At 41.7% G+C, this 19,104-nt stretch overlaps 1 protein-coding gene across 10 annotated transcripts in view; it reads left to right on the top strand.

Moving 5' to 3' along the window:
* Window positions 1-18,946, top strand: part of NSD3 (nuclear receptor binding SET domain protein 3) — a 49,721-nt gene extending 30,775 nt beyond the window's left edge. For 6 of the 10 annotated variants that reach the window (XM_054804794.1, XM_054804792.1, XM_054804790.1 and 3 more), the window contains 10 exons: window positions 4,201-4,350; window positions 6,651-6,807; window positions 7,379-7,581; window positions 8,046-8,158; window positions 8,973-9,242; window positions 9,970-10,086; window positions 10,481-10,622; window positions 11,204-11,310; window positions 11,668-11,872; window positions 13,288-18,946. In XM_054804794.1, the coding sequence (XP_054660769.1) occupies window positions 4,201-4,350; window positions 6,651-6,807; window positions 7,379-7,581; window positions 8,046-8,158; window positions 8,973-9,242; window positions 9,970-10,086; window positions 10,481-10,622; window positions 11,204-11,310; window positions 11,668-11,872; window positions 13,288-13,529 (1,706 nt within the window). In that variant the 3' untranslated portion in view covers window positions 13,530-18,946. Of the gene's footprint in view, window positions 1-2,725; window positions 3,090-4,200; window positions 4,351-5,124; window positions 6,609-6,650; window positions 6,808-7,378; window positions 7,582-8,045; window positions 8,159-8,972; window positions 9,243-9,969; window positions 10,087-10,480; window positions 10,623-11,203; window positions 11,311-11,667; window positions 11,873-13,287 lie in introns of those variants that run through there. The other 4 variants (XM_054804796.1, XR_008574230.1, XM_054804797.1 and 1 more) reach the window with 4 other exon arrangements.
* The last annotated feature ends 158 nt before the right edge of the window (window positions 18,947-19,104 follow it).

Genomic DNA, 19,104 nt, shown 5'->3' with positions numbered 1-19,104 from the left:
GTGGTAAAAATAATGTATTTCATAAAGAAAAACTCCCTTAGGGCTCTCTGGGATTTAAATGCTGCCTGTGATTATTTTTTTTTGGTCAACAGTTCTCATGAGACTTCCACTTGCTCTTTTGGTCCGTAATATTTGATATTCAGAAACAGCGATAGGTACTCAGAAGGCCTACTTGTGTTGCCAGTAGGAAAAGCGGATGCCGAGCCCCCAATTCCAGCCGTTGCAAGCTGAGAATGGATGCTGTGTTGTCATTCACTGTCTGTTAAGCAGAAGGGGATTCTTTCACCACTCACAAACTTAAAACTGTTTAAATTTTTAAGACTAAAAGGTAGGATTTACTCATGAACTAGAAAAATTCATTTTAATTTATATCTACCATCACATTTGAGAACTTTGAAAGAAAAACATTTGTAATACCGTATAAATAAGTTCCATATGCCAAAGTTCTCTTTTTTTTTTTCTTTTTCTTTTTTTTTCCCACTTGTTACTTTTATGGCCTTTAAGTCCATAGTGTTCTGCCAGACAACAAGTTGAAAAGTTTTGGTGCTTCAGTTGCTTTAGTCACACAATGCAAAAATATCATTATTCTCTCAGATTAATCAAAGTGACACCTTAGGTGTTTGAAGAAGAAGAATAGTAATACGTGTCTTACACAGTATTTCAAAAGTTGACGTTGGATGTAGTCTTTTCAGCAGCTTTTGACAGTCGCTAGTAAGGAAGTGAAAATGAGATGAATCCTGAAGTTCCTTGTTTTCACTTTGTTCGTTCAGTTGGAGCTTTGGTATAGGAAAGATTGCCCTGAATTCGGAAGAGCAGAGCAGTAATTAAAGATCTTTGAACAGGAAGGGAAAGATGGTACCAGAATAATTTCCTTTTTGCCTCTCTCCTTTCTTCCCATTTCCTCCTTTCCAAGTAATTTAGGAGCTGTCACAAAGAATCAAGTTTAAAATAAAATAAAAATCCAGAGGCTCAGGGAGAAACAGTAAGTTTTAGAATGAGCCTTAGAAAAGCTGCTCTGAATGTGTGGAAAGATGTTTACAACATGGGTCAATGTTTCTCCTTTTGTGGGCTTATTTAAACATTGTTGGGGCCACCCCAAAAGAGGATCTGTGTGGTGTGAATCACAGGAGCATTGCATAAATGTACACATGCAAGTTTGACATCGTATGTGTCTTTATGCTCTTTTATTTTAGGTTTTTAGGTAGCCTTATGTATGTTTTCTGTTTAGTTTTGGGTGATCGTATTATTACGTGTACAAATGCACAGTCTGAACAACAAAACCAAACCAGTTGCTGTGCCTTTGAAATAGAGCTAGCAGAAAATGTGATTCTAATAGCAGAGAGATGCTTTTGGGGCATTCTCATCAGCTGCTAGCTCTGAGAAAAGCAGATACCTATCCTTCACCATTATTAATTTAACCAATAATTATGTCCTAAAGCCCAACATAAATACGTGGAAAGAAGGTGATCGTTTTCTAGAGCTAGAGTAGAATCACTAAAACAATTTTTGTGGTAGGTAGAGCCATTCCATAGTATTTTCAGCACTTTGGTTTTATATTTTTTTTTTCTCTCAGTTGTCCAGAGTCAGTCTTTTACCAGGATCAGATATAGGTTTGTGACAGAAGAGTTTCTGTGGATCTTCCCAGGTTTGAATGTCAGATTAGAAATGTTTCTTGGCAAGGTCCAACGGTCCTTTGGCCTGTCCCTGTAAGTATAATGTGAAGAATTCTGTACGGTAGGATGATGTCAGGATGATCTCTTGTCCTGCTGCTCTGCTCCTGCATGAGGTAGGTCATAGGATCTTAGGATAGATAGTAGGTCATAGGATTAGAGAGCTGTGCAGATGCGAATGTCGCGGATCGCGGTTATGAAAGGGGTGTTTGTACTGAGATGTGAATGGAAAGCAATGGCAGCCTTCTGTCATTGGGTTTATCCTAAATGTTTTGGTTTCTACCAATTTCAAAACACTGTTACGCTGTGGTATCAAAATACATGGCATGATACAAACCTGCCAAATACATTCCTTTGAAGTTGTACTTTATTAACCCTGTGGCTAGCTACTACAGATGCTCGAAGCTGACTTAAGATCCAAATATCATAGAAGAGCCTCCTCTAGTGTATAAATCTGCAGTAGTTTGTTACAGATACATATGAAGGTGAATCTCCTTAGGAATTTTTTCTCCAAGTTTTGGCTGCTTCCTCTGTGACACAAAGGTGCAAAATAGAGGCCTCCTCTTGGGTAGAGCCTATTTAAAAGCTTTATGAAAAGGAATCCCTGCTATTTGGCATCCATCTTATGTATATGGCACAGAAATCAGAATTTAGGAGTAGGATTCCAAAACTGAATTACAGGAAGGGAGCCTTGTGCTTGCTGAAGATGCAGACCTGTGTTTATTTCTAAGAAATAAATGAAGTGCCAAAGGAAATTTTCATGCCTTTTTTTTCTTTTTTGTTTTTTTTCCCATTTGACATTGTTTTAGTAATTCTGTTTATACCTGAATCTAGCTTCATCAGAGATGAAACTACAGAAGTCTGTATTTTCTTCTGGCAATATAAGTAACCTCTGAACCCCAACGGATGGAATTTCCTGTCCTGTATATTCACCGAGTCTTAGTTATGAGAACTTAAAAAGTTACAAACCGCTACCACTGACTGAATCCTCTGTATTTTACAGCAACTATGTACTTGTTCTTCTAGAAAATTTTTGTGGGGTTTGTTTCTACTAGGCGTAGCTGGAATCAGGAGCCAGTGTGCTTCACCGAAGAAAGATTGTGCGAGGTTTACATTTAGCAAACTCCCCGGATGGGTTGAAATGAGTCCTGTCTAGTCATATGTGTCAGCGTGAGGGACATAAGGTGAGGACAGCATCTGCGGCAGGAGCAGAGAGTACCTGCTCAGAAAGAAATGGGGAACCGAATGCTTTAGAAATACTTGAGTGTCTGTACGTGAGAACGGTTACTGATTTAGTTTTAGTTGATATCAGAAGGAGAAACTTTGTATTTAGATGCAAAACGTTACTGAAGTGAGAGAATGTAGACATGAAACTATTAAAAAATACAAACTCGCTTATCATGAGGTACTTGGAATACGGTATATTTTAAGACTTCTTATTCACCTTCCTGAAATAGCCTTCATTAAGCACATTATAGTTCACCTAATTGCATGCGTAGGTCATACTTGGTTTCTCCTGAGGACGCGATTTCCAGGTAGGCTGACGCCATTCTCCTTACAGCAGGTTTTTAGGCACCCCAGTTCCAAAGCTTCTCTACAGCACTCAGCTCTGCGTGTGTCCCACACGGGAAAGAACTGGTGGCTGTCTGGGTTGCTCATCTTTCAGGCCTCTTTGGGTCCCAGTTGTTCTGCTCTTCCCATGAATTACTGGCCAAATACTTCTGATCTGTAGCTATGAGGCTCTTGCCTGGGCCACCTGGGTCTTTGGAGCAACGAGGGAAAACTCTTCTTGGTGGAGAAGGACAGAGAAATGCAACCACAGCGTTTGAAATAAAAGCGTGTAGGAGAAGAGAGCGCTTGACTGCTCCAAAGTACCTGTGGGAGGGAAGGGTTGGCAGAGCTTTACGTAAAAACGAACGGCATAGGGCAGAACTTTCTTCTGTTCTTTCCCCTCCGGTGCCTTGCAGAATCACTGACACACACTCCCCACCCCCCTTGTTTTTTTCCAACACAGCTATAAATGCAAACCGCTTTCATAGATAAGATCTTAGAGACAGATTGGTAGTAAGTGGGATGGTGAGTTTGTGTATACAACGTCTGCTTTTCCGGTTTGTGGCCCCAGCTAACAGCATGACCTTTGATGCAGTGACCATCATCCCCCAGCTCTTCACGTTAGCTTGTGTTTTTCATTTGGGAGGGAGGGTGGGTCACTCAGATTTCAAATTGGTTGCTTTTCTTGTGCTTTTCTATAAATACACAAATTAAGGGTAAAAGCACAATTGAAATTCCACTTTAGAAGCAGCTTATTCATCGTCAGTTTTTCCAGTCCAGTTTAATTTAGTCTCTCCAACACATAACCTCTTTCTTAGTGAAGAAACTTTCTGTCAGACTTTTCTTTTTCTTCATTTTACCTTTTTTTCATTCACACATATATGCATTAGAGGTGTTCATTTGATTTATTTTATTTTCTCCTTTATGGAATCATGGGTAGTTTCATTGCAACTCATCTCTTTCTGTTTGTTTCGTATAGGGTTGGTAGTGCAGGATCATTCAGACCCCCTGTTCAGTTCATATGCCTATAAGTCCCACTACCTACTGAATGAATCAAATCGTGCTGAGTTGATGAAATTACCTATGATTCCTCCTCCTTCGTCAGCTTCCAAAAAGAAATGTGAGAAAGGTAACCAAAATAGTTTCTTTCTCTTTAATTTACTTTCGCTTTTTTCTATTATTTCTCTCTCTTTAAATCGAGAAATGTCTGCTTGTCAAGCACCACTTACTGCTTTTCAGTAAACTTCACTCATTGATTATTGTGAGCGTGTGTTCATGTTGTTGGCAATTTTTTTTTTTTTTTGTGTTACAAAAGGGCTTAAAATAATTGCTGTCACTAAATTCTCCGTGAAAGAGGTTAAATCATTTCGTATCTGGCCTAGGCTCTTCCAGCTTCTGGGAAGCTATTTACACAGCAGTGTAAAGAGAAGGCAAATAGAGCTTGATATTGTTGCAGTTCAGTACTTCCCAGGATGATGTAAACCAGCTTCTTACATTGATTTTATGTGTGGAAGAAGAGGGGGGATGTTCTGCTTCAGACCTTCTAGGTAGCTCATGCAGAGCCGGAGAGAAGAAAGGGTTTTTCGGGTTGAACGCGGGTGGGTCCTGTGCCATCCAGGGGATGTCCGAAGGGTGAAGGCAGCGAGGTTTTGCCTGCATGTGTGTCCGTTAGTCCTCGGGCCTCGCGTTCCACCTCCGCTAGCCCGGGAGAGCCGGTGCTCCTCGCTCTCTGAGGCAGTGCTGTGCCTGGGCGGAGGGGCTGTCTGTCCTGCGCAGAACCCCTGCCGCTCCGGGAGAGCCATCGCTTCGTTCCGGTGTGGGTCTGTAGCATCTCAGAACACCTTCTGGGGAGATAACTGTTGTCTGTATAAAATACTCAGGTGTTATATTTTATTCCCCACAGAAATTTGATTTCCCGAGAGCGTTCAGAAACGGTGCCCAATTACCCATTCTAAAGTTAGGTTACTTTGAACGTTGCTAGATCGATGGCTTTCAGTAGTTCCTGTAATTCCTGAAAACAAAAATTATTTTGAGCCCTCTGCTTAGCTTGAGCAATATCTTACTACTGCATCCTGAGAGCAAAGTCTTGGGTTTTGTTTTTTTCTTGCTTAGCACTGAAAGTTTTGTGTTTGATTTTGTTTGATTTTTGCATCTCTTGGCATTTTACCATGTTGGATAATGTTTCAGTAATTTACACTGGGTCTGTATTTCCTCTGAAATAACATTGGGGAAAAAAAAAATTAAAAGTTCAAATTTTATTCTGGGTTTGGGGAGCTCTGGAAAATCCATATGGTTGGACTTTGCTGGTTTTAGCAGAGGAAATACAGTATTGGTCATGCAACTGATTTGTTTAAGGAATGCTTATTGTGACATACGCAATGATATTTTTGAAGGTCTATAGGTGGACAAGGTTTTCTGATAAATGGTTGAAAGTTATTATTTGCACTTCTTTTGATTATTGTGATTGATAATTGCTTTAGATACTCTCAAGTCTCTCCCAGATTTTCCATCTGGGACACAAAAACTTGTTAATTTTTGAAAAATTTGCATCTATAAAAATGTGTATATATATACTCACATATATAAAATATTACAATATGTGTAATGTATCAAGTCCTACTGTATGAGCCGCTTTGTTTGCTGAGGGTGGCTTAGAGATGTGCTGTGGCTCTCCACATTTCATGCATCTGCCAAAATATAAGCCAGCCAAAACAACTTCTGTCCAAATAAGCGCAAACTTCAGAAATTAATGTTAACTGCTGCGCTACGATTTCCTTTGTGCGCAGAAGGAACTTTTGGGATGGGGACAACTCGTGTGGTGTCTCATTCTGCATTACCTACTGTGCTCATACTGGTAAACTTTTGTTTTTGTGGAATAAACACAATTATCATTACAATTCTTTTCTAATGTCCTTGGTACAGAAAAGCATTGATCAACCTATAGGCTGCGGGGGTTTTAAGGCACACTAACTGATTGCTGGGGGATTCAGTCATAACAGTGTTGATTGAAAAAGTCTTTCTTAAAACCGTGGTTATTTGTCATTGTTTTGGCCGTCACCAAAGACATAAACCGAAGTTTTGGCTGTCATAGAAATAAAAGCTCGCAGTGCCACTTTCAGATGCGGTGCTTCCTTTGGGAACGCTGCTTCTCCTGCCAGCTTACCGCATACTTAAAAAATACTCAGCTGCTCTTTTGTGTATCTTTGATGCAGTCCAGAGTCACAACTTGCCCGTTAGGTGATTGCACTGCACGGTCTTTTTTAACCAACATTGTTAAGTTTGACTTGATCCCTTCTTTTGCCATTTTTTTTTTTCCAATGGGGCAAGCGAGAATGTAGAATGGATGATTTAAAATGAATGTCAATTGCTATGCCCAGGGGGAAGCAAATCCTTACTTCTATAAACCAAGCAGGGTTTCTTTGTTTAAAGGTGGAAAACTGTTGTGCTGTGAATCCTGCCCAGCTTCCTTTCACCCTGAGTGTCTCAACATAGAAATGCCTGAAGGATGCTGGAATTGCAATGACTGTAAAGCTGGCAAGAAGCTACGTTACAAGCAGATCGTTTGGGTCAAGCTTGGGAATTACAGGCAAGTTCGCTATTTTTGGTTTTTAGTGCTTTGGATATTTTTACTGTACCATAGAATTACAGGAAGATAACTCAAAGCAGCTCGGTCTTCATAAGCAAGAACAAGAAATACAGTAATTAATCGACTTTGTGTCAGACATCGATGTCGCCCTTGAAATGAAATTCTCCTGCTTTTTCCAGGCAATGATGGATACTTGATTGCACTCGTATTTGCTCTCTAGAGCGTAATAGCGATACGGAAAACCAGGGACTATTGTATAGACCCAAGATGTCCTAGCCTGTGTTTGCTGTTAGTCACCTGCAGGAATACACGCATTTTTAGGTGATCTTAGAAATCCACCCTCATGCCACCTATGTTCTTAAAAAGCTTTTCCAAAATTTGGAGTAAGAGCTTCTCTTGTGTTCTGCGTGGTGCTTCCCAGGTATTGCGAAGGGGACCCTTGACTGCATAAGAAAGGGGTTCATTTCTTTGCGAAAGGAAAACTGGCTTTTATTTCTCAGTCCAGGCAAACTCAGAAGCTGAGGCTATGGTTCAGAGAACTTACATTCTTCTTCTTTTTCCTACTTTCCAGGTGGTGGCCAGCAGAGATCTGCAATCCCAGGTCTGTGCCTCTCAACATACAGGGCCTCAAACATGATATCGGGGACTTCCCAGTATTTTTCTTTGGTTCACATGACTACTATTGGGTACACCAGGGCAGAGTTTTCCCTTATGTTGAAGGAGATAAAAGCTTTGCTGAGGGGCAAACTAGTATTAACAAGACCTTCAAGAAAGGTAAAATCAAACAAAGTTTATAGTGGTTTATGACAAAAATTCCACGTGTTTGTGTCTCCATCACCACTTAACCTGCATGGGAATATTATGTGACTAGTGTTCTGTGTTCACGTAAAATTGCAAACATTATGTAGATCCCTTGACTGCAGATTAAAATATGTTTCTTTAAGTGCCTACTCATTGTGTATTGTTGTGGGCAAGTTCAGTTCTTCCACAAACTGGGAAACGTTAAGACGGAGCTTGGGCTCTGCTGCATGGGATCATTGTTCAGTATCTCAGTACCTACTGAAAAGTACCTGATGCTAGATTCATTATATACTGCAATATCTCATTTTCAGCTTGTGTTTTTGTTTATAGAGTTCTGTTCCTAGCTTTTAAAGAAATAAATTTTAATACATACATGTATATATTTGATTAACAGCAGTTGGTGCTAATTGCTTTCTATTTTGAACTCCCTTGCATAGCACTTGAAGAAGCAGCAAAGCGCTTCCAGGAGCTGAAAGCACAAAGAGAAAGCAAAGAGGCATTAGAAATTGAAAGGAATTCAAGGAAACCTCCACCTTATAAACACATCAAAGTGAGTTGGCTTCTTTCTTTTCCTGTTTTTTTTCCTGTGCATGAGCTAGCTGTGTATTTAAACTAATACTTGCAACAATTCAAAGAAATCATTTTGCCATTCTTTTCAAGAACCTTTTTTTCTGTCTTATAGTACCGCAAAACATTCTTTTAGCAGAGTATTGGTGAAAGAGAGGTAACAGTTGAAGAACAGTGTTACCTAAGGTAGAATTTTGCTGGTTGTCAGCTCATCTCCAGTGTCTTTAGATACATGCTGGCTATTGCAACTTCCTAACTTTGTTAACACTGGACTGGTATTAGCAGGAATGCCGACTGCTCATCCTGCTGCAAAGTCTACCTCTTGCCAGCGATTTTGGACACATAGGACTCAGTGTTGTTCCTTTAATGTTTTTAGTTGTAGTTGGAAGAAATCCCAGTGATGTACTTGATAAACTTCATGTGCTTTGAGTTCCAGAACCAGTAATTTTACTGGGGAGAGACTTGTGCTATACTGTCTGGAGTCATAAGTTTTAATGTTCTTCACTTAAATCACTTACTACTAGTTTCTCTGAACAGTGTGTGTCCCAAATTGAGGTAGCAGTAGAGTGGCAACCACCATCTGTAAAAGCACGTGCACGTGTCAGTTGAATTGCAGGAAGCGTACTTGTTGTGACACACTATCCTTCAAAAGGATCTAGAGGAAAAATAATGACAAAATCATTATTTTCTTGCCTTCTCGTGTCAGTTGACGACTGGCCTCCAATAAAGCTGTTAAGTCTGTGTTCTTTGTGCATTGTCTTCATCATTTATTCTTTTTTTTCCCCTCTGTTCCCCAGTCCAACAAGGTAATAGGGAAGGTTCAGATTCAGGTAGCCGATCTGTCAGAAATCCCGCGCTGTAACTGCAAGCCGTCGGATGAGAACCCTTGCGGCCTGGAGTCCGAGTGTCTGAACAGGATGCTGCAGTACGAGTGCCATCCCCAGGTGTGCCCGGCGGGAGAGCGATGTCAGAACCAGTGTTTCACCAAAAGACTCTACCCTGATGCTGAAATCATAAAAACGGATCGACGTGGATGGGGTCTCAGGACAAAAAGGAGCATTAAAAAGGTAGAGTTACAAAGGGCAATGGTTGTGATAGCCCTCGTTGGACACGGAGTATTGCAGGTAGCTGTTTTGAACAGTGTTTTTATCCATCAGCATCTGCTGTCTTGATAAAGTGATGCTCAGAGTGCTGAGTATTGACTCCCTTGTGTCAAGGTATCAATCGCGTTCCAGCTTTTCTGAATTCCCTTAGGTAAAAGTTGGGAGCATGCTGTTGGCCTGGAGGGCTACTTTGAAACATGGTTCTTAGTGATTTTTTTTTTAAGTGTACAATTTTTGCATAGCCCGTGTTTCATTAAAACTTCATTACTGCAAATGTTCTGAGTTTATTGACTATTAAAAGTCCTAATAAAAGTGAAGTGTGTAGTGAAAATACTTGCCATTGTAATAGTTCACTTTTCCTTAGGAGTCTATCAATGTTGTCTCGTTGTCCTTTTTAAAAGAAAGCATGAAACTTTAAAGGATTCTAGAGAACTGACAAATGCAGCTTATGTAGTGATACAGAAACAGTGCTTGGCTCTGCTGCCTTTTTATTTTGGGTGGGCTTATTGCTCTAGGCAGCAAATAGTGGTGGACGTATTCATGGCTTGCCTACTAGAGGCTTAAAGTTTAATTCTTTTTGTGATGATGAGAGTATATTTTATAGCAAATGCTTTTTTCTGTGCTGCTTCCCTTTATCATCGTAAGAGTAGTAAGCATGGGTTTCTTATTTCTGTTTTCTGTTACTTTTCAGGGTGAATTTGTGAATGAATATGTTGGCGAGCTAATCGACGAAGAAGAGTGCAGATTGCGGATCAAACGTGCACATGAAAACAGAGTAACCAATTTTTATATGTTAACTGTAACAAAGGTAAGTATTATGTCTTGTTCAGTATAAACTGTTTATGGTTGAAACTAGGGGCAAAATGCTGGCAGATTCCTTGTTCCTTGTTTGGTGTTACCCTCCTACCACCACCTGGGTGTCAGTAGGAGGATAGCATCGGTGTTTCTCTTTAATGGAGCGGGTGAAGAGATGAAAGAGAAAGCCTGTGTCTCGCGTGTGCACTCTGTGCCTGTTTCACTTCTCTAAACACAAGTATTCAGACGTTTTTTCATAAAACTAACTCTGCAGGGAAAACTTTCCACTTCTAATTCATTTAAAATAAGCGTATTTTGTGCTGCCTTAGCCATTAGTAGTCACTTGTCGGCAGGAAACCATTTTTTGTTTGCAAGTACTAAATATGTCTTTGTCTTTTTATTTGAAGGACCGGATAATAGATGCTGGCCCAAAGGGGAATTATTCTCGTTTTATGAACCATAGTTGTAATCCAAACTGTGAAACACAGAAATGGACAGTGAATGGTGACATTAGAGTTGGACTGTTTGCTCTTTGTGATATTCCTGCAGGTAAAAAGATGGCACTGTTTTGCCAGTATACTTTTGTCTTGAAATGGCTAAGTTCCTAACCTGGCCATGTTTGGTTGGGTTTTTTTCTCTGAAGTTACTTTAATACCAGTTTATAGGAACTTCTGTCATTCATTGGAGTGGAGACAAATATTTGAGTTCCAGTGTTAGCAGGGATCTTACCATTAGAAATAATTTGAAGCCGAAAGCTCCTGCTAAAGTTAACTGCTGGCCTTGCTGCTATGTACAGTTAACTCTGTGCTGTGTAAAAGCTTACCAGAGCCTTGATGCTCTCACCAGTATTTGTCTGGTGCGGTATTATCTTTCCATGTTAAGTGTTTTACCTGATCTTCATTTGAACTAGGTCTGTGTGGTAGTATAGCTGCTACTTGTGTCTGATCTAGGAGAACTTGCTCCTTTCAAAGTGTATGACATCACTGCACTATTTCAAGCTTTCCCTTTTAAAACACATTACTGCTGGATCTCACAGGCTGTCAGGAGATAAATGCTAATGAACTGTCACTGTCACAAGCCTGTCTTTCCTCGCTGTCGGTGTGGGTGAATTGTTTTTCTTTAAATTTTAGGAATGGAGTTAACATTTAATTACAATTTGGATTGCCTGGGCAATGGTAGGACCGAATGTCATTGTGGAGCAGAAAACTGCAGTGGTTTCCTAGGAGTGCGTCCAAAGGTACGTGGATGAAAATTGAAGCTTTTCTTCCCAAATCCAGAGAGAGTAGGGCAAAGAGAGGTTTTTGTTTTAACTTTTAACTTTAGTCTATGTGATACTTTCCACCCTTGAAAGTCTCTAAAGATTTTACAGTTATGCGCTGTAGTGCCATTGTGTCTAGGGTGAAGTTAATTTCCCAAATGGTGTTCGTTCAGATACACGTGGATGGGCGTTTCTGGCTTTTATAGCTGAAAAACTTTTTTGAGTGGATTTAATTTAAGCATGGTTCATGCAAATAGCAACCCAAAGTTGATTAAATTAATTGTAATGCAAGGAGTTTATAAAGTGACTGTATGCTGTGATCTTTGTAATTGCTAGACAGCATTTGCAACGGCAAATGAAGAGAAGGTGAAGAATGCAAAATTAAAGCAGAAGAAACGGAAAATAAAAACAGAACAGAAGCAGATGCATGAAGACAACTGTTTCCAGTGTGGAGATGGGGGAGAACTGGTCATGTGTGATAAAAAGGACTGTCCCAAAGCATACCACCTCCTATGCCTTAACCTGACTCAACCACCCTTTGGTAAGAACGGTCACGTGGCTTCCTATTCCTCTCTCCCTTCCTGCAACAAGACAATGTTTGGGCTGAAATGCAGTATGCATTTATATTAAATGCAGCGTATTTGCTTTTGCAATACCACCCATATTTAGAAATAGGTCACGGGGTTCCTAAATGAGAACTGATGGACGGAGAGGCGTTGTTAATACTTTAATGTTGTTCTTGTTGCATCTATACTGCCATTGCAAGCATGATGTGTAGGGCTCAATTAATCAGTAAATATGTTTAAATTAGCTACTGTATCCTGATGGCACTTACCTTCCATTTGACTTTTTCCATGTTACGGCATAGCTTTTTGTAGCTAGGGCTCAAATTATTTGACAATACATCTTAATCCGATCACAGGATTTTGTAAAAGTCCTTATGTCTTTAATCTTCCTGATTCCAAAGACTTTGGTGAAAATAATTGGAAGTTCAGATTAGTCAATGATTAAATGAACCAAAAGGCTGCCACAAGTGAAGTTGAATGTCCCGTGCCTTTTCAGTGTATTAGAAACATGGAAGCAATCCTCAAAATAGCTTATTTGCTGGAGAAAGAATTGATAGCATCTTAGCACCAAGAGCAACTTGAGTTAGGTTTTTTGTTTGGCTTTTTCTTTGAAGTTCACGGATTTAACCTGGCCTCCTTGGAGGTCTGGAGTCCCATCCAGGTGCAATTCTCACTCTTTGACATGCGGGTCTCGACACACTAAATGCGGTGTGTTGTGTCCCTGTGAAGGAGAGCACTCTCCGTTTCTCAGCAGTAACCAGCCTGGGCACCACAGCGAGAAGCTTTTGAATCCTGTTTTGTTGTGTCCAGTATGAGAGTTCTGCAGTCTGAGAGTTCAGCACATGGCCATATGTGTCCAAATGGTTCGGGGGGGTCTGGGGGGTTTATGCTCAAACATACTTTTACACAGCTTGTTCTTCTCCGAGCCATTTCTCGCTTATTTTTCAACACTAATGCATTCAGTCTTCTACGTTAAAGTACGCTGCAGTTGAACTAAAACTCAATTTGGAGATACCCGTCTGAGCAAGCACTGTGTGTAGATCAGTAAGAGATGCTCACAAATCAGAAAAACGTACAAAACAAACTCCATCTTGCAACCCTTGATGCCAGAGGGGGTTGATCTAACTATTTTAAGCTCTGGTTATGTACGCAGCAATGTTTTGAGCCAAGCGAGGCCTAAAAAATGCAAAATGACTAAGAACTGTTTCCAGTCAGATTCTTGTAAATGAGAAGCAGAAGTAGTAACTACAGTAAGAGCTGATTTTTCTCAACTTTCTTTGCAATCATGAACAGTTACAGCATGGAGTAAGGGTTAAAGGTGGGTGCTGTCCCCAAAATGCACTAATTCAGCTTCCTGTCTCTCTCTTCTCCCTTCCCCATCTGCCCTCAGGAAAGTGGGAATGTCCGTGGCACCAGTGCGACGTCTGTAGCAATCCTGCAGTTTCATTCTGCGAGTTTTGCCCTCATTCCTTCTGTAAAGATCACGAGAAGGGAGCCCTGGTGGCATCAGCGTTGGATGGTCGTCTCTGCTGCTCTGCACATGACCCCAAGTCTCCTGTGGCACCCGAGTACTGGAGCAAGATAAAGTGCAAATTGGAAGCACAGAATCCTGTAGAAGAAGCAAAGGAGTGAATTTGGTTAAAAACAAACCCGGGAGGGGAGAAGAGGAGCAAACAGGCGATGAACTTGAAGAGACTGCTACGACACATTCAGTCTTTGTCATCGGAGCCGTCGTGTGTGAAGTGGGACCGGGACCATTTAGTCTTAGCAAGCAGAAGCAGGCAGTGGTGTTTTGGGTTTTATTGTTTGGTCTTTCTTTTACCCTTGAATGTGCTACAGCAGCTCTTACTGTTGGAAACCAGAAACATCTTGGCCTTGAAAGAAAAACGTCAGACCTTTTGACAGTGAAAAGAATATTCTGTTTAAAATATGTTCTTTGAGTGTAGAAAGCAAAGCATAGCAACATATTTATTTATTTAATTTTTAAAGGGTGTTGAAGATCTGGTTTTGATCAGTCAACGTGTCTTTAAAAACAAAATAGCAAAGCCAACGTAAGTTTTATGTCTAGTTTAGGAAATGAATAAAGCCTCCCCACTCTGTGTAACATTGAGATGCCATAAAGACAGATGTGGGTTTCAGACCAGGTGACCCTGAAATGCCTCCATTCCAGTACTTGCTTTTAAAGGCATTTTGAGAAGGTAGGTTATAGATCATGTGAGCTTAGGAATAGTATAGTAAAGCTTTTCCTATGAGAAATCAGGTGTATGACTTCTTGGAAGTGCTTGTAACGTGAGATCTGGCATTGTTTAAGGAGGGAAGAAACCATGGTTCCTTGCTCGAGAGCTATAATCGGTGTTTGCAGACAGGTGGAAGCTCAGGAGGAGCTTCATTGCACAGTGGTAATTTCTTTATCCCGCCAATTTGGAAAACCTTCATAGTTAGGAGAGCCTCTCGGCCTCAGGCACATACTGCAGCACACTCGGAACTGAAGGCTTAGTCCTGCCAGTGGGAGCTCTGCCATTGACTGCCACAGATGGAGGATTGTTCTGCGCGTGTGTATGTGTCTTCTGCCAGGTCTGCGCTTGGTTCACGGCAGTTATATTAGTGCGATTCTTTATTGCCGCCTTCTCAGACTCCCATTAGCTCCAAAGGAAGTTTGAGCGCTTAAGGAATCCAACCCATGTGTGCGTTTATTTTGATTGAATGTTTAGATTTTTGTGCTGAGAGAGATCCTCCAACTTTACTCTTCATTGTTCCTGGAGCTAAGAAAAATCTCAGCACTTCTTCAATGAACGGGGTGTTTTCTGTGTCTGGGTGATGGGCCACATTCACAGCAGCCGACTTGAGCCTCATGAGACAGTTCTCTCTCGGATTTCCTCTGTTAATCAGTAGAGAGGCTCCTTCACTGAGGCTTTTGAAGTGGCTTAGGTAGGCTCCTGCTCCGGATTTTCTTTTGAAAACCCATCCTTGTGCGAGGAGCCTGGGGGACTAGTTTCCCCAGGCTGGGGTTAGTCTTTGGTGAACCTCCTCCCCTAGCCAACAATCTTACAAAGCACCGTGCATCTCCCCTTGCCCTGGTAGAGTTAGAGCGTACTTTGGACTTGTGTACTGATACTAGCTAACTTCGTGCTAGCTTTTCACTAATGAGTATTGAAAATAATCCTGAATGAAAAAAAATTCCTATCAAGTGTTGCTGGCATCTGGCTAAATTTAAGCCTTTTAAGAATTAAGAACCTTGTCTCTGGAAAACTGCTTACGTAATCCTGCAGGGACATGGTGACTTCTCAGTTCAAGAAAATAGTAGACTGAAAAAAGTACATGTGGGATTTTAGAGCACGTCTTGCCTCTGGCCGCTGTCCTTCTCGTCCTCAAATTCATGTACGGGGGGGGGGAAATTTTTGTGTGCAATTGTAAAATTACAAAACACACTACAATCTCTTTAAGCAGCAACTGTGCCATGTAACTGATCTGGCAGTTCATCATCTGCGGATGCCTTTCCTACGAACTTGGGGTGTCTTGGGGGGCATTACCGCAGCTATTGGTGGGTCAGTTTGTGGTGCAGAGGGCTAGCGAGATCTATAAAGCACTTCGTCTTGTGGTCCGTACTACAGTGAATGTCTGAAACACTAATCTTGCTTGAAAGCAGTGCTATATTTTGGTATTTTTTACAAAAAAAAAATTACAAAAAGGATTTTATTTTTCTTAACATTTTGTGTGATAAATGTCTCTTTTTAAGCTCTTACTGGGGGTGTTTAACCTTTTCAGAAATTCCAAACGCAGCTCTTGCTACAGCGTCTGTGAGGCCTGATGTTTTTATAGTGTTTATTAGGCTTGGTAACGTTCAAACGATTTTCGGAAGTCCGAGCGTTCCGAACACCGCAGACATGCGGTCGCGTGAGTGCACCTACGTACTACTTCATTCCGTGTCCGTGGTGACTTACCGACCGGAGGGCAATGGTGTGGCAGCACCAGACGGCCCCGCGAGCGTTTGACGTGGCAGGGGAGCAGCCGGGAACCGTGTGTCGTGCCGCTGTGCCAGGCACGGCAGAACCTGTGACGGGTCACAGGAGGCTTAGAAACTTGTGGAATACTGTGATTCGAGGCCGGCTGCTACTCCTGTGCCATGTCGCTTGGTGTCTTGGTTAACTTTGCTTTCAGACTTCTTACAGGTGCTCCTTTTTTCCACCAAAAAAAGCTTAACAATAGCCAACAGCTGGGCTTGGACTTAAAAGGGAAAATAGCAGATTGGTTTATGAGCTTGAACAACAAAAAGTCTGAACTGGATTTCACGCTATCGGAGAGAAGGTGAATCTTTCAAAAAAACTTTAACATTCTGAGAGAAGCAAATACCTAATTCAAAGTGTCTTAGTAACTGTAGGGGGTTTGTTCTAGATGCCAAACACAACATGGTAAAACACATGTTTTAACCACATCTTTGCAAACTGAATAACGATAATGCAATTCCTTTGTAAGGAAAAGATTAAGAGCTGTTTTGATTAATTGGCATCAGCAGAGGGGGAGTCAGCTGCTGAATTAAATTTGTGTGGTCTCTAAAGTGAGCGAAGCCGTGTTGGATAGTTTGGTCGTATCATGCTGAGGCCTGGAAGAAATCCACAGAACTGATGGTGATTTCGGCTGAGAACTGAAATCTGCTGGTTTAAGACCATCAGTTGTTCCTTCACCGGAACGCACCGTCACACTTTTCCCTTCCTTTCATTTTATATTTTTGAGATAGCACCACGCTGCTGGCGATCACCTGCCTCGGGCTCGGTCGCCTGCGTGCTCTCTCTAGTGCGGCGCCTGAGCTGCTCCGCAAATTTCCCGGGATTTTATTGTTTACTGGAGCTTTTACTCTGCAGTTCGCACCTTAGCGCAGCGAAAACGTTCTGCAGACCGTGGCCAAATGGTGCAATGGCTGGTTACTACCATTTTCTAAATACATGGTGCAAGCATTAGTTATTGTAGCTTTCAGATTATTAGTATAGACTTGTCCTGTCGATAGACTGTTGAAGGCATTTGCAGCTCAGGAAGGAGAACGTAAAAGGCGATTTTTGTGGGCAAATTACCTTCTCTGGTCACCACCATGGTCTTAGAGAATCTGTTAAAATGGAGTAATAGGGCTGGAATGTTTAATTTTGGCCTTTCTTCTAAAAACCTTCTTGTATCTTAATTTCAGGATAGAATGGGAAAGACAGAATTACTAGACGTAATTAACAAGGAGCATAAAATCTGTATATATTGAAACTTTACAGAACTATGTGGGTGGGGCGGGGGAGGAGGGCGGGAGGGGGGATGTCCGATGCTGGTACGAAGTAGTCACTTTAACATTGAAACCTCTGCCTCATTGAATTCAGGGTTTAATGTACTTGAAGCTCTGCGGTTCCTTATACAGCTTTTTTATTTATACATAACTTTTTTTTGTATACTACATTGAAAATGTCTTTGACTTCCCTGAAGTTACTTTCTGCTCCCACTGTACAGTGAATCTATGGCAAACGGGAGAGTTTTTCAAAGCCGCTGTCTCAGACTTGTGTGTGTTCGAGAAGTGTGTTGCATGAGAGATGGCAACCTTGGAGTACTGCTGTCCCTTTGCTTTCAGTTTTCCATCGACTTTCCCCCGCCATTTATCTTCGTGTAGCAAAAATGTTTGCACTTACAATACACTCCTACACTTTGGATGTATTCACAATGTTGTTCTGAGGAGAATAGAAAAAAAAAAAGAAAAAAAAAAGGGGGGGAAAAAAAAAAGCTGTTTCCTATTCTATTGTATTCCTGAGTGAGGAGCTCAGGTCCTTATTACCCCTGTGAGGGGCTATCTCACTGCTCTGGAGAGAGGGGAGTTGTTAAGCTGAAACTCTTATCTGTGCTTTGCATAGAAGACTTCTGTAATTAATGTGAAATCAAAAAGGGAAAACGCGGATGAATTTGCCAAAGCCATTCACTCACCGTTTCTCGCGTGGTACTAACTGCCCGGGGGTCGTGCGTGGGAGAAGCGAGCCACTTTTCCCAGCGCTGCCTCTTCCAGCTCCGGGGGACGAGGTGGCCGCGTGGTGGCCGCGTGGTGGCCGCGAGGTCCTTCACAGCCGGGCGCTGCACCCTCTGAGCAGTTCTTACTCGCTTTTGGGTTATAAACTGGCTGGATGGGGGGGGGGGGGGGGGGGGGGGGGACACCAAACACGTTTCCTATTCACTGGTCGAGCTGTATCTCATTTCTGGTGTCACTTTTCCTTTTCAAACAAAGCGATGGCGGTGCCACAGAAAACAAGGTGGTAACGAAGCGTTTCGGCTGGCTGGTCGTGAGGTTTGTTCCGCAGAGGGGTGTGCGCATACCGGGGTTCCGGGAGAAGCTGAACCTCGGGGTTTCCACGCGAGTGATGTTGCACAACACAGATACCTGCAGATTCCGTTTCCATTCCCATGTACTCTTTCTCTGTAAGGATGACCTTTGTAGAGTCGTTATTTCTGTAGACTTTGTTTATCTGTAACAAACTTTGTAGATTCTGTGAAATGTTATTTTAACGAAAATCACTCGAGTCTTTAATAGCAAAGCATCAATATTCACTGAAGTCGGTATCTTAAGAGTTTTTGGAAGTTGACTAGAAGCTCTTGACACTAACGAAGTAGTGTTAAATTTCCCTGGCGATGTTCCACTGGGGCATTACTGTATTATGACTTGATGTTGCCGCATAGACTTTGAGATATACGATATTTTGGGGGTTTTGTTGTTCGGCCTATGTTCTCTTGCATAGTGTGAAACCTGTAAAGCTTGGTTAACCTGTATATAGATAGCTTACTGTCAACTAGTTATAGTGTATCTAGAATTGCCTGTAATATTTTAGCTTCTTACTGAACGTGTGTGATGGTAGAAACATATAATTTTTGTACATTATATTTAATGAGATGTTGCCTTTTTTATTTTACAAATACTTTGGAATTCAGATGTGTTTTTGCTTCCGTGAGGATTAATTTGGAAAGGTTTTTAATGACATTCCACTGATTTGAACTTTTGCTTGAGGTTGACTTCAATAAATCGTTCTGGATGTTCCAACGAGGAAAGGCTTTTCCCTCCGTCTCGCTGGCCGAGGGCAGGAATTCGGTGCCCGGGGGCGGGGGGTGTCGAGGCAGGGCCCGGGTTTTGCTGCTTCGGGAAACGCCGGTTTTCCTCTTGCTGCTCCCGGTGCTCGATGCAGGGGGCGGGACGCCGCCG

Source organism: Grus americana, chromosome 26, assembly GCF_028858705.1.
Source record: "Grus americana isolate bGruAme1 chromosome 26, bGruAme1.mat, whole genome shotgun sequence".
In the NCBI taxonomy this organism is placed as follows: Eukaryota; Metazoa; Chordata; class Aves; order Gruiformes; family Gruidae; genus Grus; species Grus americana.
Note: the sequence above shows the minus strand (reverse complement) of the source record. Positions and strands in the feature narration are given on the sequence as shown.